The following is a 16,944-nucleotide window of genomic DNA, read 5'->3' on the forward strand; positions in this document are numbered from 1 at the left end:
GCGGCAACTGTTTTGCCCATCATCCTGCCTGTGGCTTGTGAGAGCGCGCAGGTACTGCTCAATTTCCTGATTCCAACGCTCTGTCTGGCCGTCTGTCTGGGGGTGGAACGCTGTGGACAGTGCCGGCTCGATCCCGAGTCCCTTGTACACCGCATGGAGATACTTCGAAGCAAACTGGGGACCTCGGTCTGATATGACCTTGGCCGGGGCCCCATGATGCTTGAACACGTTGCGGATGTACAGATCTGCCGCACCTTCTGCTGTCAGGGTCTCATGACAGGCCGAGAAGTGGACCTGCTTGGTAAAGCGGTCGGCGGTAACCAGGATCGAGTCAAACCCATCGGACTTCGGCAAGCCGACGATCATATCAGGCGTGATGATCTGCCACGGGCGCTCGGGGATCTCATTCGGCTTCAGCGGACCCTGGGGCTTGGCTGGGAATGTCTTGGTACGGTTGCACACGTCACAGGTGCTTACGTACTCGTTGACGAATTTGGACATCCCAGGCCACCAGTAATTCCGCGACACGAGCTCCAGGGTTTTGGCACGACCACCATGACCGGCGATCGGCGAGTCGTGGTGGATCTTGACTATATCCCGCCGGAGCTCTGCATTCTTTGGGACGTACACACACCCGCAGAACAGCAGGAGCCCTTGTTCGGCATTCCACTCCTCAAAACCCCTTTGCAGCCGGGGCGGCCCGAGGTCCTGTACCTTTTCAAGGGCCTCGGCCACCTCCCGATCCTTCTCCGAACATTCCCTGATGCGCTTCAGAAGCGACTGATCGGCCGTCACCGAGGCATGACCATGCCTAGCAGAGGCGATGCGGAAGCGCTCTGGCTTGAGAACCACCTGATCGGTGTTATCGTCCTCATCGCCGATCTGGTGGTCTGATCGACGCGATAGGGCATCAGCCTTTCCATTGGACGTCCCGGCCTTGTGCGTGATGTGGAAGTCGAAGCGAGCTAGGAACAGCGACCATCGCGCTTGACGGCGCGTGAGATGCTGGGATGTACGCCAGTACTCGAGGTTCTTGTGATCGGTAACGATCTCGAACTGATTGGGCAACCCTTCGAGGTAGTGGCGCCAATCGTCTAGCGCCTCAATGATCGCGAGCATCTCCTTATCGTAGATCTCGTAGTTCCGCTGTGCCGGATCCATCGCATGGGATCTGAAGGCGATGGGATGCCATTTGCCGTCATCCTGCTTCTGCATCAACACGCCACCAGTGGCGTACCCCGAGGCGTCAACCTCGATGCGCGTCTCCCGATTAGGATCGTACAGTGCTAGGACTGGAGTCGTCGCGAAGAGCTGCTTGAGCTCATCGAAGGCATGCTGCTCTTCCTTGCCCCAATGCCATGGGTCGTTCCCTGTGAGCCGGTCAAGTGGTCGCGAGATCTTAGCGAAGTCCTTAATGAAGCGGCGGTAGAAGTTGGAGAACCCCCGGAACTTCTGGACGTCCTTTTTGTTCCGGGGTACCGGCCACTCATTAATTCCTTTTAGCTTCGCGGGATCCATTGCTACCTCATCGCCACCGAACACATAGCCGACATAGTCGACCTTGGGAACGTCCCATTCGCACTTCTCAGGCTTCAGGAACAGATCGTTGTCCTGAAGGCGACGAAGAACCTCGCGTGTGACTTTTTTGTGCTCCTCCTTGTTGGTAGAGAAGATGAGTATGTCATCAAGGTATACGAGGATCTTGCCACCGACGATGAGATCGTGGAAGATCTCGTTCATCATCGCCTGGAAGGTCGCAGGGGAATTGGTGAGGCCGAAGAACATCACCAAGGGCTCGTACAATCCTCAGTTGGTCACAAAGGCCGCCTTCCATTCGTCACCGGCTTTGATCCGGACGTTATTGTATCCCCAGCGGACGTCAAACTTTGTGAAGAGCGTAGCGCCGCGGAGTTTATCCACCATCTCGGCGATCAACGGCAAGGGATAACGATTTTTGACCGTGATCGCGTTCAATCGGCGGTAGTCCTGTACGGGTCGAAGCGTCCCTTCCTTCTTTTTGATGAAGAAGAAGGGGGATGAAATGGGCGACTTCGACTCCCATATGTAGCCTTTCGCTAGTTGCTCTTTTAGGAACTTGTCCAGTTCCTCTTGTTTGTTGTTCGACAGGGGATACACCTTCGAGTGGAATGTCGAGTAGCCGGGTACGAGTTCGATCGCGTGATCATAAGGCTTCCTTTCGGGTAGCTGTTCTGACACTTCTTTGGAGAAGACGTTCAGGAACTCGTGGTACTGTTTAGGTACCGACTCCTCGGCAGTTTTGACGACCTTCTTCTTGATCTCTTCCTCAGCGAACAGCTGGGAATACATGTGCCCCACTGCGACGAACAGCTGAGGGGCGCCGGGCAGCGTAACACCCTGCTCCCAGGCCTCGATCAAGTCAGCTTTGTCCCACTCTACCTCCACCGGATCATCTTCGGGTTCGAAGTCCGGGAGTACCTTACTCCGGCAAGCACCTATGACCGACCGCCTGGACTTCTGCGAGCGTCTGCGCGCCGTGGGCCTGACCCCCGTATCACGCGCAGTTGCTGCTTGCTCCATCCGGCCAGTCTTCCTGGCACTGCACGTTTCAGGGCATCGTGATAATTTCAGGGAGCCTGACTCCCAATCGATTTCGGGGTTGTGCTCTCGCAGCCAATCCAACCCGATGATCACATCTTCTGGACCTATGTCCGTGACCGTGAACACCGTCTTTTCGACGTGCTCTCCTATCTGCATCTGTAGCACGGCTACCTCCGAGATGCTTCCGTCTTTATTGAGCGTTCCATCGATATTGTAAAGCAGAATTGGCTCTTTCAATTTCCGCGTTCGTACTTGATTCTCCTTGATGAAACGCTTGTTGATGAATTTCGTGGTGGCTCCGCTGTCCACCATTGCAACTATGTCCTTGTGCTGTCTTTCTCCTTTGAGGCGCACCGGGATGTGGAAATGCTGGGACCCATGGTCCAACTCGTACACATTTGCGGTCGCCAATACATTGTACAGATTATTATTACGCGGCCCGACGCGTGCGGCACGAAGCGCGGACCGGATTAAAAAGACTCCTCCTTCATGGCCCGATAATGCTCGAGCTCCTCGCGCATTGACTTCATCTGTGCTATCAAGTCCGCCAGCTCGGAACCTTCCGATTTCGCTGAAGCGGCGCTTGTACTTGCCGAGGATGAAGCGACGGGGGCGCTTGTCGCCGCCTGGGTGGAACCCGAGGCAACCGTAGCCCGCGCGTCGGCGCGTTTTGTGTAAGGTTTATCCTTACAATTAGGGCACTCAAAACGACGGTACCCTTGCTTCCCGCAGCCAAAGCATGTGCCGGGGAAGTCTCCTTTTCCGACGGCCGCATTGATGCTGGCCGAAGCTGCGTGTGTCGTAGGTGCACCTCCGCGTGCCCCACCACGACCTCGACCTCGGGCCGAGAAGAAGTTGTTCAACTCGGGCCGACGGGCCCGGCTGATGTCGAGGATCTGCTCGACCTCAGTGGCTCGTTTTTCAGCGGCTCACCACGTGGTGAAGGTCTCGAGCTCGATCTTGCGATATACGCGGGAGGGGATGCCGCTCAGGTACTTGTCGCGTAGTTCCAGGTCCCCATACCCGGAACGGTCCGCCGGACCCTTGAACAGCGCGGAGAATTCCGCCGCCGTGCGTTTTTCGCGGACCGACTTGTCCGCGCAGAGCTTCGCCAGCTCTACCTGGGCTGCTGCCGCATTGTCGAGATTGCCGAAGCGAGCCTTGAAGGCAGCGGTGAAGGCCGCTTCGTTCCTGAAGGGGGTTGTAACCCCCTGCACACCCATCTGCACTGATGCGAGTTGGGCGAAGTAAGGCGTGGCCCAGGCGCGGGCGTCGCCATCGAGCAGGCTTAGCGCAACTTGTACCTTAAGCTCAATGGTCGTCAATGACGTGTTGATCAACCAGTAGATACGAAGTTGCGACAGGAACCTGTCGCATTCGATGACGGTTTTGCTGTCATAGCGGAGGGGGAGGAGGAGCTTCAGGGTCTCCTTGTCGGGGGCGGCTGCAGGGGACAACATTATCGGCGTCGGGGGGGACGGAGGACGTTGCGGGGGCGGAGGCAGCTGTGGTGGCCTTCCGCTGGCCGAACTTCGAGAGGAGCGAGTGCTCGAGCGGCCTCTTGGCGGAGTCGGCGGTGAAGGCGCCGGAGGAAGTTCGGCGGGGGGGTCACGTACGTCAGGGACTGCTGACGCGGGGGGGAATGCTGTCGGCGAGGCGGACCCAACAGAATCCTCGGACTCGGACTCCGAGACTCCTTCTTCACCCTCACCCTCCTCAGGCTCTGGCTCTGGCGCAGGGTCTGGAGGGAGATCTCCTTGCGCTTGATCTGGATTGGTGACGACAGTTTGAGGGAGACGGGAGCTAGGGGAGACAGGGCGAGAGTGCCGTGAGGCCGATCGAGATGCTAGGGTGCTTCGGGGTCCGAGCGGGTGTTGCGCTCGTCGGATCGCTTTGTAGCACGGGTAGTCTTCTGGGATCGATCGGGGTGTTCGGTTCGGGCACGGTTGCTGCTCGCAACGGTAGATGATAGTCTCAGGACCGTCTGGGATGTAGACGTCGATGAGGTCCTGTGAGTCGAATGCGTGGACTTGGCCTTGGCAGGCAGCCACGTTGGATGGGGGGAGGAAGGGGAGGTGCGCGTACTACGAAAGGCTGTGCTATACTAGCTTACACCTACGGCGCCCAAGATGACACTGAGATTTGCAGTTCACATAGGGCCCAATACTGCTTTTGACTATTATGCAGCAGGAACCAAGGCTACGCGTCCGTGAGGACAAGTACCGCTCACTGAAGCGCAGGTACTGAAGAGTTCGTTTCTCTAGTGTTGGCGATGTATAGTAGGCTATCTACGTATCGTAAGGTATAGTGAGGGTGCGCACCACCCGACCTATGGGAAAGGAAAGTGTAAGTGTGTGGGTTCTGAGAGAACGCCGGTCGCTTGGGAGAGTTTCGACCTAATGTCGCGACTTGAGGTCAAGCGACAGGGAAATATCTAGAAGCGAGGGGCGTCCGACTGGTTCTCACCGAAGCGATGGTGAGCGAGGCTCAAACCTAAGGCTAGGGACAAGTGAATGTATTAGTTAGTAAGGTAAGAAAGGAATACAAATGAGGGCTTACTGACCTAGGGACAAGAGGTCGAAACTGAGGTCCCTAGGGCAGCAGAGGCCGGCTTATATACCTGGGGAGATTAGGGCAGGCTGTGCACATTGGTCCGTGCGCAGCTGGTCTGTGTGCAGCATGCCAACGCGGCCCCGGGGGTCGGTGAGTCAGAGCGGCTGTGTCAGCGGGGCCCGAGCTGTGCCGTGCGCTGCCGCCCCATCTAATCTAATCGTACAGTAGATAGTGACGCGTCCATATCAGGCAGGTAGTACAGAGGTCGCGGGTTCGAGCCCGCGAAAAGGAAAAATTAAAAAACGGCTAGGCGCCGTACCAACTCGTGACATCGACTATTGTCGAAGAAACTGCGAACCGCGCCCTAGCTAAGTACACCCTATCGAATCGTGTCCCTTCCTTCTATGATACATCGAAGAGCTCTGCCGAGCTTCGATTGCCTCCGCTAACCACCCACAGCCTCCGAGTAGCTTCGACAACGTGTCGAAGCCACCTCGTACCTTCCCCATCGTTCGTAGCCTCTTCCAAGGGTGTTTCTCGTGTTCACTCGAACCGTGAGACACCTTGCTGCTAACTCCCCTCTCATTAGACTATAATCCGTCTCTCTAGTCCCTTTAGGTCGCACCCAGGTTAGGGGTTAGGGTTTCGTAGGTCGTATCACCGGGCAGGATGCGACTGCTGAAAAGAGGTGAATCGGGGCCCAGAGGGGCTTGGTGCCTATCACTGACTGTTTGGACTTCAGCGAACGTCTGCGCGCCGTGGGCCTGACCCCCGTGTCACGCGCAGTCGCTGCTTGCTCCATTCGGCCAGTCTTCCTGTCACTGCACGTTTCAGGACATCACGATAATTTGAGGGAGCCTTTCTCCCAATCGATCTCGGGGTTGTGCTTGTGTAGCCAATCCAACCCAACGATCACATCCTCTGGACCAATGTCCATGACCGTGAACACCGACTTCTCGACGTGCTCTCCTATGTGCATCTGTAGCACTGCTACCTCCGAGATGCTTCCGTCCTTGTTCAGGGTGCCGTCAATATTGTACAGCGGAATTGGTTCCTTCAACTTCCGCGTCTGCACCTTATTTTCTATAATGAATTGCTTGTTGATAAACTTTGTGGTGGCTCCGCTGTCCACCATAGTGATTATGTCTTTGTGCCGTCTTTTCCCTTGGAGTCGAACTGGAATGTGAAAATGCTGGGACCCCTGGTCCAGCTCGTACACCATTGCAGTCGATAATACATTATATCTATTACATGATGATACTCGCGGCCCGATGCGTGCGGCACGAAGCGCGGACCGGATCAAAAACCCTTCTCTTTCATCGCCCGATAGTGTTCGAGCTCCTCGTGCATCGACTTCACCTGTGCCATTAAGTCCGCCAGCTCTGATTGCTCTGATTTCGCTGAAGCGGCACTTATACTTGCCGAGGGTGATGTCATGACGGGGCGCTTGTCGCAGCCTGGGTGGATCCCGAGGCAACCGTAGCCCACGCGTCGGCGCATTTTGTGTAAGGCTTGTCCTTACAATTGGGGCACTTGAATCGTTGGTACCCTTGCTTCCCACAGCCAAAGCATGTGCCGGGGAAGTTGCCTTTTCTGATGGCCGCATTGATGCTGGCCGAAGCTGCGTGCGTCGAGGGTGCACCACCACGTGCCCTTCCGCGTCCTCGACCTCGGGCCGAGAAGAAGTTGTTTAGCTCGGGCCTACGGGCCCGGCTGATATCGAGGATCTGCTCGACCTCGGTGGCGCGCTTCTCAGCTGCTTGCCACGTGGCAAAGGTCTCGAGCTCGATTTTGCGGTAGACACGGGAGGGGATGCCGCTCAGGTACTTGTCGCGTAGCTCCAGGTCCCCATACCCAGAGCGGTCCGCCGGACCCTTGAACAGCGCGGAGAACTCCGCAGCAGTGCGTTTTTCGCGGACCGACTTGTCCGTGCAGAGCTTCGCCAGCTCTACTTGTGCTGCCGCCTCGTCGTCGAGATTTCCGAAGCGGGCCCTGAAGGCGGCGGCAAAGGCTGCTTCGTTCGCGAATGGGGTTGTGGCCCCTTGCACACCCACCTGCACTAATGCGAGCTGGGCAAAGTAGGGAGTGGCCCAGGCGCGGGCATCTCCATCGAGTAGGCTGAGTGCGACCTGCACCTTAAGCTCGATGGTGGTCAACGACGTGTTGATCAGCCAGTAGATGCGCAGCTGCGATAGGAACCGGTTGCACTCGATAACGGTTTTGCCGTCGTATCGGAGTGGGAGGAGGAGTTTCAACATCTCCTTGTCGGGGATGGCTGCGGGGGACGGCATTATCGGCGCCAGGGGGGACGGAGGACATTGCGGGGGCGGAGGTGGCTGTGGTGGCCTTCCGCTGGTTGAACTTCGAGAGGAGCGAGTGCTCGAGCAGCCTCTCGGTGGAGTCGGCGGTGAAGGTGCCGAAGAAAGTTCGGGGGAGGGGTCACGTACGTCAGGGACTGCTGACGCGGGGGCGAGCGCTGTCGGCGAGGCGGGCCGAGCAGGATCCGCGGACTCGGACTCCGAGACTCCTTCTTCACCCTCACCCTCCTCAGGCTCAGGCTCTGGCACAGGGTCTGGAGGGAGATCTCCTCGCGTTTGACCTGGATTGGCGACGACAGCTTGAGGAAGTCGGGAGCTGGGGGAGACAGGGCAGGAGTGCCGTGAGGCAGATCGAGATGCAAGGGTGCTTCGGGGTCCAAGTGGGTGTTGAGCCCGTCTGATGGCCTTGTAGCGAGGGTAATCTTCCTCGATCGATCGGGGTGTCCGGTTTGGGCACGGCTGCTGCTCGCAACGATAGAGGACAGTCTCAGGGCCGTCGGGGATGTAGACATCGATGAGATCCTGAGAGTCAAATGCGTGGATCTGGCCTTGGCAGGCAGCCACGATAGATGGGGGGAGGACGGGGAGGTGCGTGTACTACAATGGCCGTGCTATACTAGCTTACGCTACGGCGCCCGAGATGACACTAGGGTTCGCAGTTCACGTGGGGCCCAGTACTGCTTTTGACTATTATGCAGCAGGAACCTAATCCACGCGTCCGTGAGGACAAGTACCGCCCACTGAAGTGCAGGTACTGAAGAGTTTGTTCCCTAAGTGGTGGCAATGTATAGTATGCTACCTACATATCGTAATGTATCGTATGGGTGCGCACCACCCGACCTATGGGAAAGGAAAGTGTGAGTTATGTGGGTTCCGAGAGAACGCCAGTCGCTTGGGGGAGTTTCGACCTAATGTTGTGACTTGAGGTCAAGCGACAGGGGAATATCTGAAAGCGAGGGGCGTTTGACTGGATCTCACCGAAGCGATGGTGAGCGAGGCTCAAACCTAAGGCTAGGGACAAGATAAGTTAGCATTGGTAAGTAGGTAAGTAATACATGAGCTTACTGACCTAGGGACAAGAGGTCGAAACTGAGGTGCCTAGGGCAGCAGAGGCTGGCTTATATACAGGGGTAGATAAGGGCAGGCTGTGCGCACTGGTCCGTGTGCAGCTGGTCCGTGCACAGCATGCCGACGCAGCCCCGGGGGCCGGTGAGTCAGGGAGGCTGTGTCAGCGGAGCCCGAGCTGTGCCGCGCACTGCTGTCCTATCTAATCTAATCGTACAGTAGATATGATGCATCTGTATCAGGCAAGTAGTACAGAGGTCGCAGGTTCGAGCCCGCGAAAAGGAAAAAATTAAAAAACGGCTAGACGCCGTACCAACTCGTGACACAGAGCTCATGTGCGACCCCATAGCAGGATGGCGGGTAGGCGGTATGGGCACGCCTCCACAGATGGGGGATTGTTGTCCAGGACATCTAGTAAAATGAGGCCCCTGTCCCAGAATCATTGTCGTCCGTCACTTCCAGCTCATCAGCCAGGTTGTCAGCACGTCATTCTATAGAAGTATTAACATTTGTCACCGTCTGGTCATCCTACGAGATCTGCGCCGGGCAGCCTTCGACCTAAAGCGCACGACTTGACGCTCAAAGCCGACGACAAGTCGGTTCCATGGTTTCTTGGCATGGCTTGCCCTCAGAGGGGATACGCTGCGAGGAGGGCCGCGATATCTTAAGGCTGCACAGGGAATGAGAGTGAACTCACGACGATGAGAATGAGCAGGATGGGACATCGATATGCCGATGATGTTTGACGAACTGAACGAACTGAGAAGCGGCGACGAAACTGGTGTGGGCGACTATGTATACAGTCAACTTTCAATGGAGGCGGCGCACATATCGAGGCCTAGGTCGTCTGCGTGGAGCAGACAGAGTTGTAGTAAAAGGTACGAGTTGATTTGACAGAGGTCGCTGTGCATAGAGCCATGTTAGACTGTCGACTACAAGCCGGCTGCAGTAGCTTCGTTCAAGCACAGCCCTACTCTAGGGTTACATGATAGGCATGAACCTCGCCGTTGGGCGTAGACTTATTCTAGGGTTATGCAGGCGCTGAAGCCTAAACTCAACTCTTCGCATGCTACCATCAGCTGAACGTCCTCCACATCCGCAAAGTTGAGTGAACGTAAAGCATTGAGACCTAAAGCATGTTCTTGAAACTGTATGGTGAAATCACAAATAGACGGGCCAAGGATGTGCAATCGCTACTGCAGCCGAGAATTTGCTGAGTAGCCCTACACTCAGGATAATTCACACAATTCACACTGTCAATGGCACGAACGATCGATGAGCACACGCTCTATTCTATGTAAGTAACGCATAGCGTGAATCTTTTCCTGTAACACGTTTATTTAGCGAGTCCATCATCCGCTCACCTGGAACCGCGGTCTGTAGTTCCATGCGTTCCAAGCTCGTAAACTGAGTATGCCTTTGGTGGACGCGGTTCAAGTTTGTCTTCTATATTGTTCTAAGTCACGAATCTCAGGTCTAAGGCCTCATACAGAAGAACAACGGCGATCCTGGTCTGAAGACAAAGAGCAAGGCATCCGGAATTGCAAGTTCATATCTCGCTAAACAGGTCCATCGAAGACATGCAGTACGCAATCACACGGGTCGTGATGTAAAGCTGTACCAAGGCTCATAAACACCGCCGCTGACAGGTAGCGCGCCTCGATAAGCATGCGGCTGCGGAAAACGGCCATCTTTGGAGAAGAACAGTGAGTCAAATGTCTATTCAAAGATGGGAAGCATATTGAATACACTGGTTGACGCCTCTGGCGCCTAGAGGGAAGCAGAGTCTTGACTCACTACACTTCACGCTTCTCATATTGAATACGCTCGGGCGTCTGGCATGGGCAGGATGACAGATTGTTCATTGCCACGTCACCATCTATGTTGTCTGATCCCCGCGTCACCCATTCTATCGCCAGACAGTCCATCAAATTCGAATCTGTTGTAGGTGATGACTGACTCGAAAATGATCAACGGTTGAACTGTAAAGGATGTATTCTCCATCCCGTCGACTGAATACTGAACACGTATCCCGCGATACGTCTCACCAGGACTTTGATATGGATGGGCGTCATCAAAAAAGATCAAATCGTTTGGATGGCGATACGCTGAGTGAGTGGCTGACTGTCGCTTTGTCTCAGCTCAATCGTAGCGCTGCGCTTTTCACACGTTGATTGCTCTTGGCTCACAGGCTGGTATCACAATCAACAATTCCATTTTTCCAGGAGACGACAGTACAGATTGGCCTCCAGGTATATAGATTGCGGACATTGTGATAAATCATTAACGTCCGGCGTCGAGATGCATGCATCACTGACAGGGACCAATTTGAGCAGATAAGTAAACCAACGAACATGTCTCTTGGAGCATGACTGATTTCTGAGATGTTCTGTGTCTATCTCACCCGTAGTGAGAAACGTTCATTCCGCCCGGGGCTTATCAGAAAACAACATCCCTCAGTTACACGGGCGTTCATCCTTCCCCTACACAATCGTTCATCATCACGCCGTGGGCTTCACATTCAATTCGAGCCTCGCAGCTTCCGAGTTCAGACTGTTTTGATGTGATCCTAAGACTCTCAGCGTAAAGGCTTAAGCAGGTCCGTGTAAAGACGGACTGTACGCGTTCTGCTCGGGGTCTCTTGGGGATCACAACTTCCTTCTGAAGCCATGCGTCATGGTAAGGACGTAATGGCAGGACAGCGGCACAGCCATACCACAGACACTGATTGATTCTAGTGTCATATCCTGGTCGAGAGCCCCTAAATGCACCACAGGCCATGCATCGGCTAACCAGAGGCTAAGTGACATAGCTTCCGACATCCCTTTCAGCAGCAGAAGTGCATACTATACATATATATGTACTCAAACCCTGTACCTATTCGTTCCCATCTCCCCGTAGCTGGAACTTTCTTCAACCCTCTCCTGTGACTATATAGCAGAAAATGTCAGTATCGGCATTGGAACAGGACAATGAATTTGCCTGGGGTGAATAGGTGAAAATCATCACATTTACCATTTTCTGTAGGACTCACCTCTGTATCATGGCGTAGCTTTTATTACAACTGTATTCAATATGCATCTGCTGGTCAGTGCCTCCGTTACCTATCCGAAACTCCAGCGTTAATCACCTTTCAGCGCTCCTGGTTTATTATAGCGCCCTGAATATGCCATATGATGTGCAACGTCTGTATGGGCGAAAATTACTTACAATACTACTGGCTGCCATGAACTGGCTTGCCATCACTGGTGCTATCATTACAGTGATGCCCTCTCTAGATGATCCAGTATGGAACATTCCATTCACAAGGTGCTGATCTTGTATTGACGGCGTGCATTTTAGGTGTCAGTACCCCCTTTTCATGTTGCTATTGTTTACGCAATATGTGTCCCCCCAGATCTCTATCTTGGTTTTGTGCCTCTACGGTGATGGGTATCGTAAGCAGTGCCATATCTCCATGTAAGCAGCGCATTTCTCCTTCCCCGAGCCATCCTCATTCTGTCCTTCAAGTAGTAGCTGCCCTGCGTGTACATGCCTTGAGCGGAGGCACCTGGTACTGGGTATTGCCAGTTTGGCTCCTCGGTATGGCGCCCCTGGGCTACAACGTAGTCAGTATATGGAGTATAGCAAGATGCTTGTGACTAAAGAAAAATTACTATTATGGCTCCTGACCCAACAGGCATGGCTTATTATTGTGAAACTTGAATCCGCGGGCATGAATCCAGTGACCTTCAATACTGGAGTGTATGCAGAATTTGCTGACTTTTTCGACTTCAACACACTCATTGACACCTACAGGAGTGAGTCATCGCATACAATACGTATAAATTCTCACGCTGAAGCCACTGCTCTCGATGTAGTGTTTGTCGCTTCCACTGTATCTATGGTTGTGTCGGACATCCTCGTAGTCGTAGCAACATGGTACTGCATCAGCCGTACAAGCTCGGTCAGAACACAACTGGTACACGATATGTGGACTGCAAAACCCAGTCTCACAACCGTCATGTTCCGAGTGGGTGAGTATCAGTCCAATGCGTGGCAAAATGTACCATAGCAGCTCATCTCCTGCGATGTCAGATACATTGTACTTCCTGTATGTGGGCAAGAACGGATCCTTGTTTCATAAAACTCATTGCAGGCACAGTGCTATTTCGCTGCCGAACATTGCAGATCTCGCCGCATACAACAGCGTGCGTACTCGGCCACAATTTGCTGATTACCCATATTGAGATGGTTGCCCTAGTTTTTCGTCACGGTAGATATAACATCTTTGACTACAGCGTTCGTGAATCCTCATGCCTCATAGCGTGAGATATCTGCTGACACATGAAATCCTGCATCTTATAGGATGATGGGCATCATGATTTCCCGCTTCCTCATCTGCCTCCATGAAGCCGCAGAGCGCTCAACACAGGCATTCAGCTCCCGATCCCCGTCTTTCATGGACTCGCAAGGCAACTCCGTCCCACGGCCGTGGCTCTCCACCATATAGTTCGCCGCCGACATTGCTAACCCCTGTGCTGGATATGGTGACGTAGATGCTTTCTCCAATCTCGAAGACGACTTGGATTCAAGAAGCGAAGATGATGCAGGAGACGCGGGCAATGATGGAATAGAGCCAGAGGATAAATTAGCCTCTGTACGTCCCGTCGATACACGCATATTCTTATCCATTTTCATCTTTTCATTTAACTTCCTTTCCTTCTCCGACACTCTGTGATCGCTCATTTCCCCTCAGTACGTCCACCTGTCTTGATGACCAGGCACCCGCAATATTGCGAGCCGTTTTAATTATTCACAGTCTGCTCTCATGGGCCATGCCCCGCCGTTCCTGTTTGAGAGGTGTACTGAGTAGTCGCTATATCAGCCATCGCGGACATGCGCTCACAGGCGTTGAGTGGTGTATCCTCAAGCCCATTGTACCGCTTAGCAAGCCTATCCATTCTTCTGCGCAGATGTTAACCTGACCCCTTTGAATCCGCATTGCTCGGGAAATATACATTATGTTCAGAGCTACCGTAGTTATTCAAGGCCAAGAATTTCGCTCGAAGTATGAAGTATGCGTGTCTCCGAGTCGCTTGTGTCGCAACATACTACGGGGGCCAATCCTCCGCGTTGGTACGCTGGTCTTTCATCTATTCGGTGTGCCGTACATGCTGCTCATGTGGACGGGCAAGTCGCAGTTGCCCTCTCTTGCCTTTGGCCCTCTGCCAGACCTGAGCCTGCGGAAAACCCTTCCTCAACGCCAACGCTGACACTGAGAGACAGGGGCCTGGGATCGACGTTCTGACCGGCCGTCAGCGTTTCAACGGATAAAGAGTCTAGGCGACACCGTCGGGCACGTCGATATGCGCCTATTCTCCGTTTAGTGCTTAATCGTGAGCGTGCGCCTTCAGATAAATTCACAAGATACATTGTGACCGAGGCTGTCTGGTCGTACCAAAATGGGTAGGATTAAATCGAGATGTTATAAAACTGGGGCCACGTTATGGGACGCGTGCCATTTGGGAACAGTGGATGAGATTAGAGAGCGGCATCGAGTTGAAGAGTGCGAGCACTGGGTACCCGCGAGAGGGGCCATCAAAGCGTTGATCGAGGCGGGGTTTGAGATCCGGAGTCTGGGCTGTGGAGTGGATGCATGTATAATTGCCTCTCCGAACATATAGAAGAGGAAGAAGACTGAAGGACATGATGAGGAAATTGAAATAATGATAAAAAGGCGGATGTGTCGGCTCGTACATGTAAGAGCACGCATATTCTTGCACGATTGCGTCCAGAATATGCTCATCGCACGGACTGTGTATGTCCCACGCACCAAACGCTGTTCCTGGGCATTTTGTGTGCTGTCACATTGTTCTTTAATGCGCCTCGGGTTCGCACCAAAATGAAGTGATGGACCACCGCGACCGGTACCCATCAGAACGCTTGTGTACGTGTCCAAGCATCACACAGATCAAACCGCTCGAAGACGTGTTCACTAACAGCGACAGAATAAGTAGACATAACACAGGATCCAATAGCGATGCGCATTCCATTAGGGACAAGCAAGCATTCGTATTGTTTTCGGGAAGACCTTGACGCGCTAGATACCCTGGGCCTTGTGGTGGCACACGAGCATGTCCACATCTGGGTACATGACGAACTTGACAGTCTATGGCCCCGTCCGCCGCGCAGCCTCCTGTCAAAGTGTCCAGTCGGACGACGTCACCGAGGTACATGAGGTCGACAATCAGAAACGCGGGGAAGACAGCAGTTTGATGTGCACGTCAGGCAGGAGGTCGCTCGACGGAAAACGTATGGACGTTCTCTGGGTAGATCGGTATGTCCATGGGAAATGCGCAGGAGTCAGGATGATTATATCAGTCCACGCTCTTCGTAATGAGTGCAGTAGTACCAGTATTCAAGCCAACAGTTCTCGGGACGGAGGGAGAGAGGGAGAGAGTAGATGCGATGAGTATAGCAGTAAACATAGCAAGATAACAACGCCGCATATACTGTATGAACCCGAGGAACTAGTCGCGCATCACGAACACACGCGTGGAACAAGTTACTGGGCGCACACTCCCATCAGCCGATGTGCCTCAAGCAGTTGCGTTCCTGCCTATCAGCTCGAGATGGGAATAGTAATTGGAATCAAGCTACGTCCACCGATGTTGAACAACCTTCAGCGAGTAGGCAGGATCGAACATGTATGAACACCCGCTACCCACAACGCACCGACGAGCGATGCACGCTCCCATCTACCAATACGGTCTCGGAAAGTGAGCCAACTACCGGGCCGGGCTGTCATAGGAGATGGGAGATATCCCAGCAGGAGATGAGGATACAACGCATACAAAAGCAATGATCAACGAGACAAATCGGTACGCAGTCAACGTGAACGCGATCAACGCATGCTTCTGCAGTCGTGGACGACTGATGCTAGTGCGTAGTCGGCCGTCCGCGTGAGTGACCACTCCATGATGTTGATCATACCCGCGCTTCGCAAACAAGTGGATGCCAGTGTGAGGTGACCCAAGTGGGGATGCGGCGCCCCGTGGTCATTCAAAAAGAAACGTATAGGATCGAGCGTGCACACAGGAATGGGGAACATGAACAAGACAATAGTACTCACCGTTGAAGGTCGCGAATGATCCCCTTGTCTCCAACCCTACGTCTCCGTTAGCCTCGTGTCATCTCACCTTGCTGTATTACCAGGCTGAAGACCAATTTTGAGAGATGCAGCGTGACCGGTCCTGATCATGGTGGATAGCCCGTAGCGTTCGGCGATTCGACATGACAGGAAAAGAGCAATTACGGTCGCTTGGGGTACACGGACTGCACTTACGGATCTAGAGGACGGGAGCGCGACAAATTGTTTGTTGTGCAGGTGGCCCGCCTCCACGACGCAACGACGAGCAGGAGTGCTACTGAGCGTGGGAATCCTTATGGATGGCCCTACGCTAGGGTTACGCAGTGAGCGATCATAGTCGTGTCCTACATATTCGATGCGTAACAGACGACGCGATTTGTGGCAGGCTTCATCATAGAAGCAGCAGAATTATGGCCGACTCTTCACGAGGTAAAGCGAGAGTATGATGCGCGCTCGGTCAGAGCTTCAGGTGTGTATCACAACAACTGAAGCTCGTCTCGGATAGCGACGTGTATATATCTGCGGGAGCACGGTAAGGTATCGTGTCTATGGAAGCAGGCTAATATAATATTTCCGCGAAGACAGGACGGGTCAGGGGCGCCAGGGGCACGCGCCGATCCCGACGCGATAGCACGACATCATGCGCGCGCATCCATGCGGGACACACGGACGCGCTTGCTGGTCAGCCGTCAACACCAACTACTCCCTGCATATGTTAATGATTGTTTATGCACAAACGTTGCCTGGATATTGCTTTCGCGTGCATACGGTCTGGGATACCGAGGAGAGCTCAAAGAACGCGACACGAAGGTTGATATGCGAACGCACAAGGCGATCTATCCTGCTGTGACTAGAGGTGTTACGAGCCTGTTCATTCTACTGCACGCTTCATATACTGAATCAGCTCAGATATTTGGAGTCATCAGTACGGGAGGAGCCGCCTGGCCCCACACTGTGTACGCTTCCTGTCCAAATTCGGACCCATTCGTCTCCTCGCCAGACAGTGCACCAGATTCGAATCCGTTGCAGGTAATGACCGTTCCCTGAGGGCAATAAGCCAATCACGCAAACACATTTTCACACTTGGCACCATTACGTGATTGAACACTGCAACTATTTGAAACAGATGGTAGTCATCAACAAATGATTAGTATCCTCAGGCTGTGCTGGGACTCAGTGATCTACCGGCTCCTCTTTCTTCTTATCTCAGTACGCGACTGTTCGTAACTTTTATATCTTGCGTGATGGCGCAGATTTGATATACATCCAACAGCCTCATGGTTTCCAGAGACGTCG

At 53.7% G+C, this 16,944-nt stretch overlaps 3 protein-coding genes across 3 annotated transcripts; 1 reads left to right on the plus strand and 2 right to left on the minus strand.

The window, feature by feature from the left end:
* Positions 1-3,975: 3,975 nt before the first annotated feature.
* On the minus strand, positions 3,976-4,868 carry POSPLADRAFT_1130208 (hypothetical protein; the record flags this gene model as incomplete). The annotated part of the gene is made up of 4 exons (XM_024483931.1): positions 3,976-4,101; positions 4,197-4,664; positions 4,694-4,695; positions 4,811-4,868. Coding segments are annotated over 4 exons (654 nt in total), but the record flags the coding sequence as incomplete, so codon positions are not given.
* A 1,698-nt stretch (positions 4,869-6,566) lies between these two features.
* POSPLADRAFT_1129163 (hypothetical protein) lies at positions 6,567-7,963 on the minus strand (the record flags this gene model as incomplete). The annotated part of the gene is made up of 2 exons (XM_024483814.1): positions 6,567-7,485; positions 7,581-7,963. 2 exons carry the CDS (start codon positions 7,961-7,963, stop codon positions 6,567-6,569), a joined length of 1,302 nt encoding a protein of 433 aa, XP_024344991.1.
* Positions 7,964-11,682: 3,719 nt separating this feature from the next.
* Positions 11,683-13,132, plus strand: POSPLADRAFT_1129800 (hypothetical protein; the record flags this gene model as incomplete). Its single annotated transcript, XM_024483881.1, has 7 exons — positions 11,683-11,825; positions 11,914-11,975; positions 12,030-12,124; positions 12,196-12,316; positions 12,377-12,532; positions 12,687-12,706; positions 13,055-13,132. The coding sequence occupies 7 exons, from the start codon at positions 11,683-11,685 to the stop codon at positions 13,130-13,132; spliced, it is 675 nt and encodes a 224-aa protein (XP_024344992.1).
* Positions 13,133-16,944: the final 3,812 nt, after the last annotated feature.

This window comes from Postia placenta, assembly GCF_002117355.1.
Source record: "Postia placenta MAD-698-R-SB12 unplaced genomic scaffold POSPLAscaffold_1, whole genome shotgun sequence".
Taxonomy (NCBI): domain Eukaryota; kingdom Fungi; phylum Basidiomycota; class Agaricomycetes; order Polyporales; family Adustoporiaceae; genus Rhodonia; species Rhodonia placenta.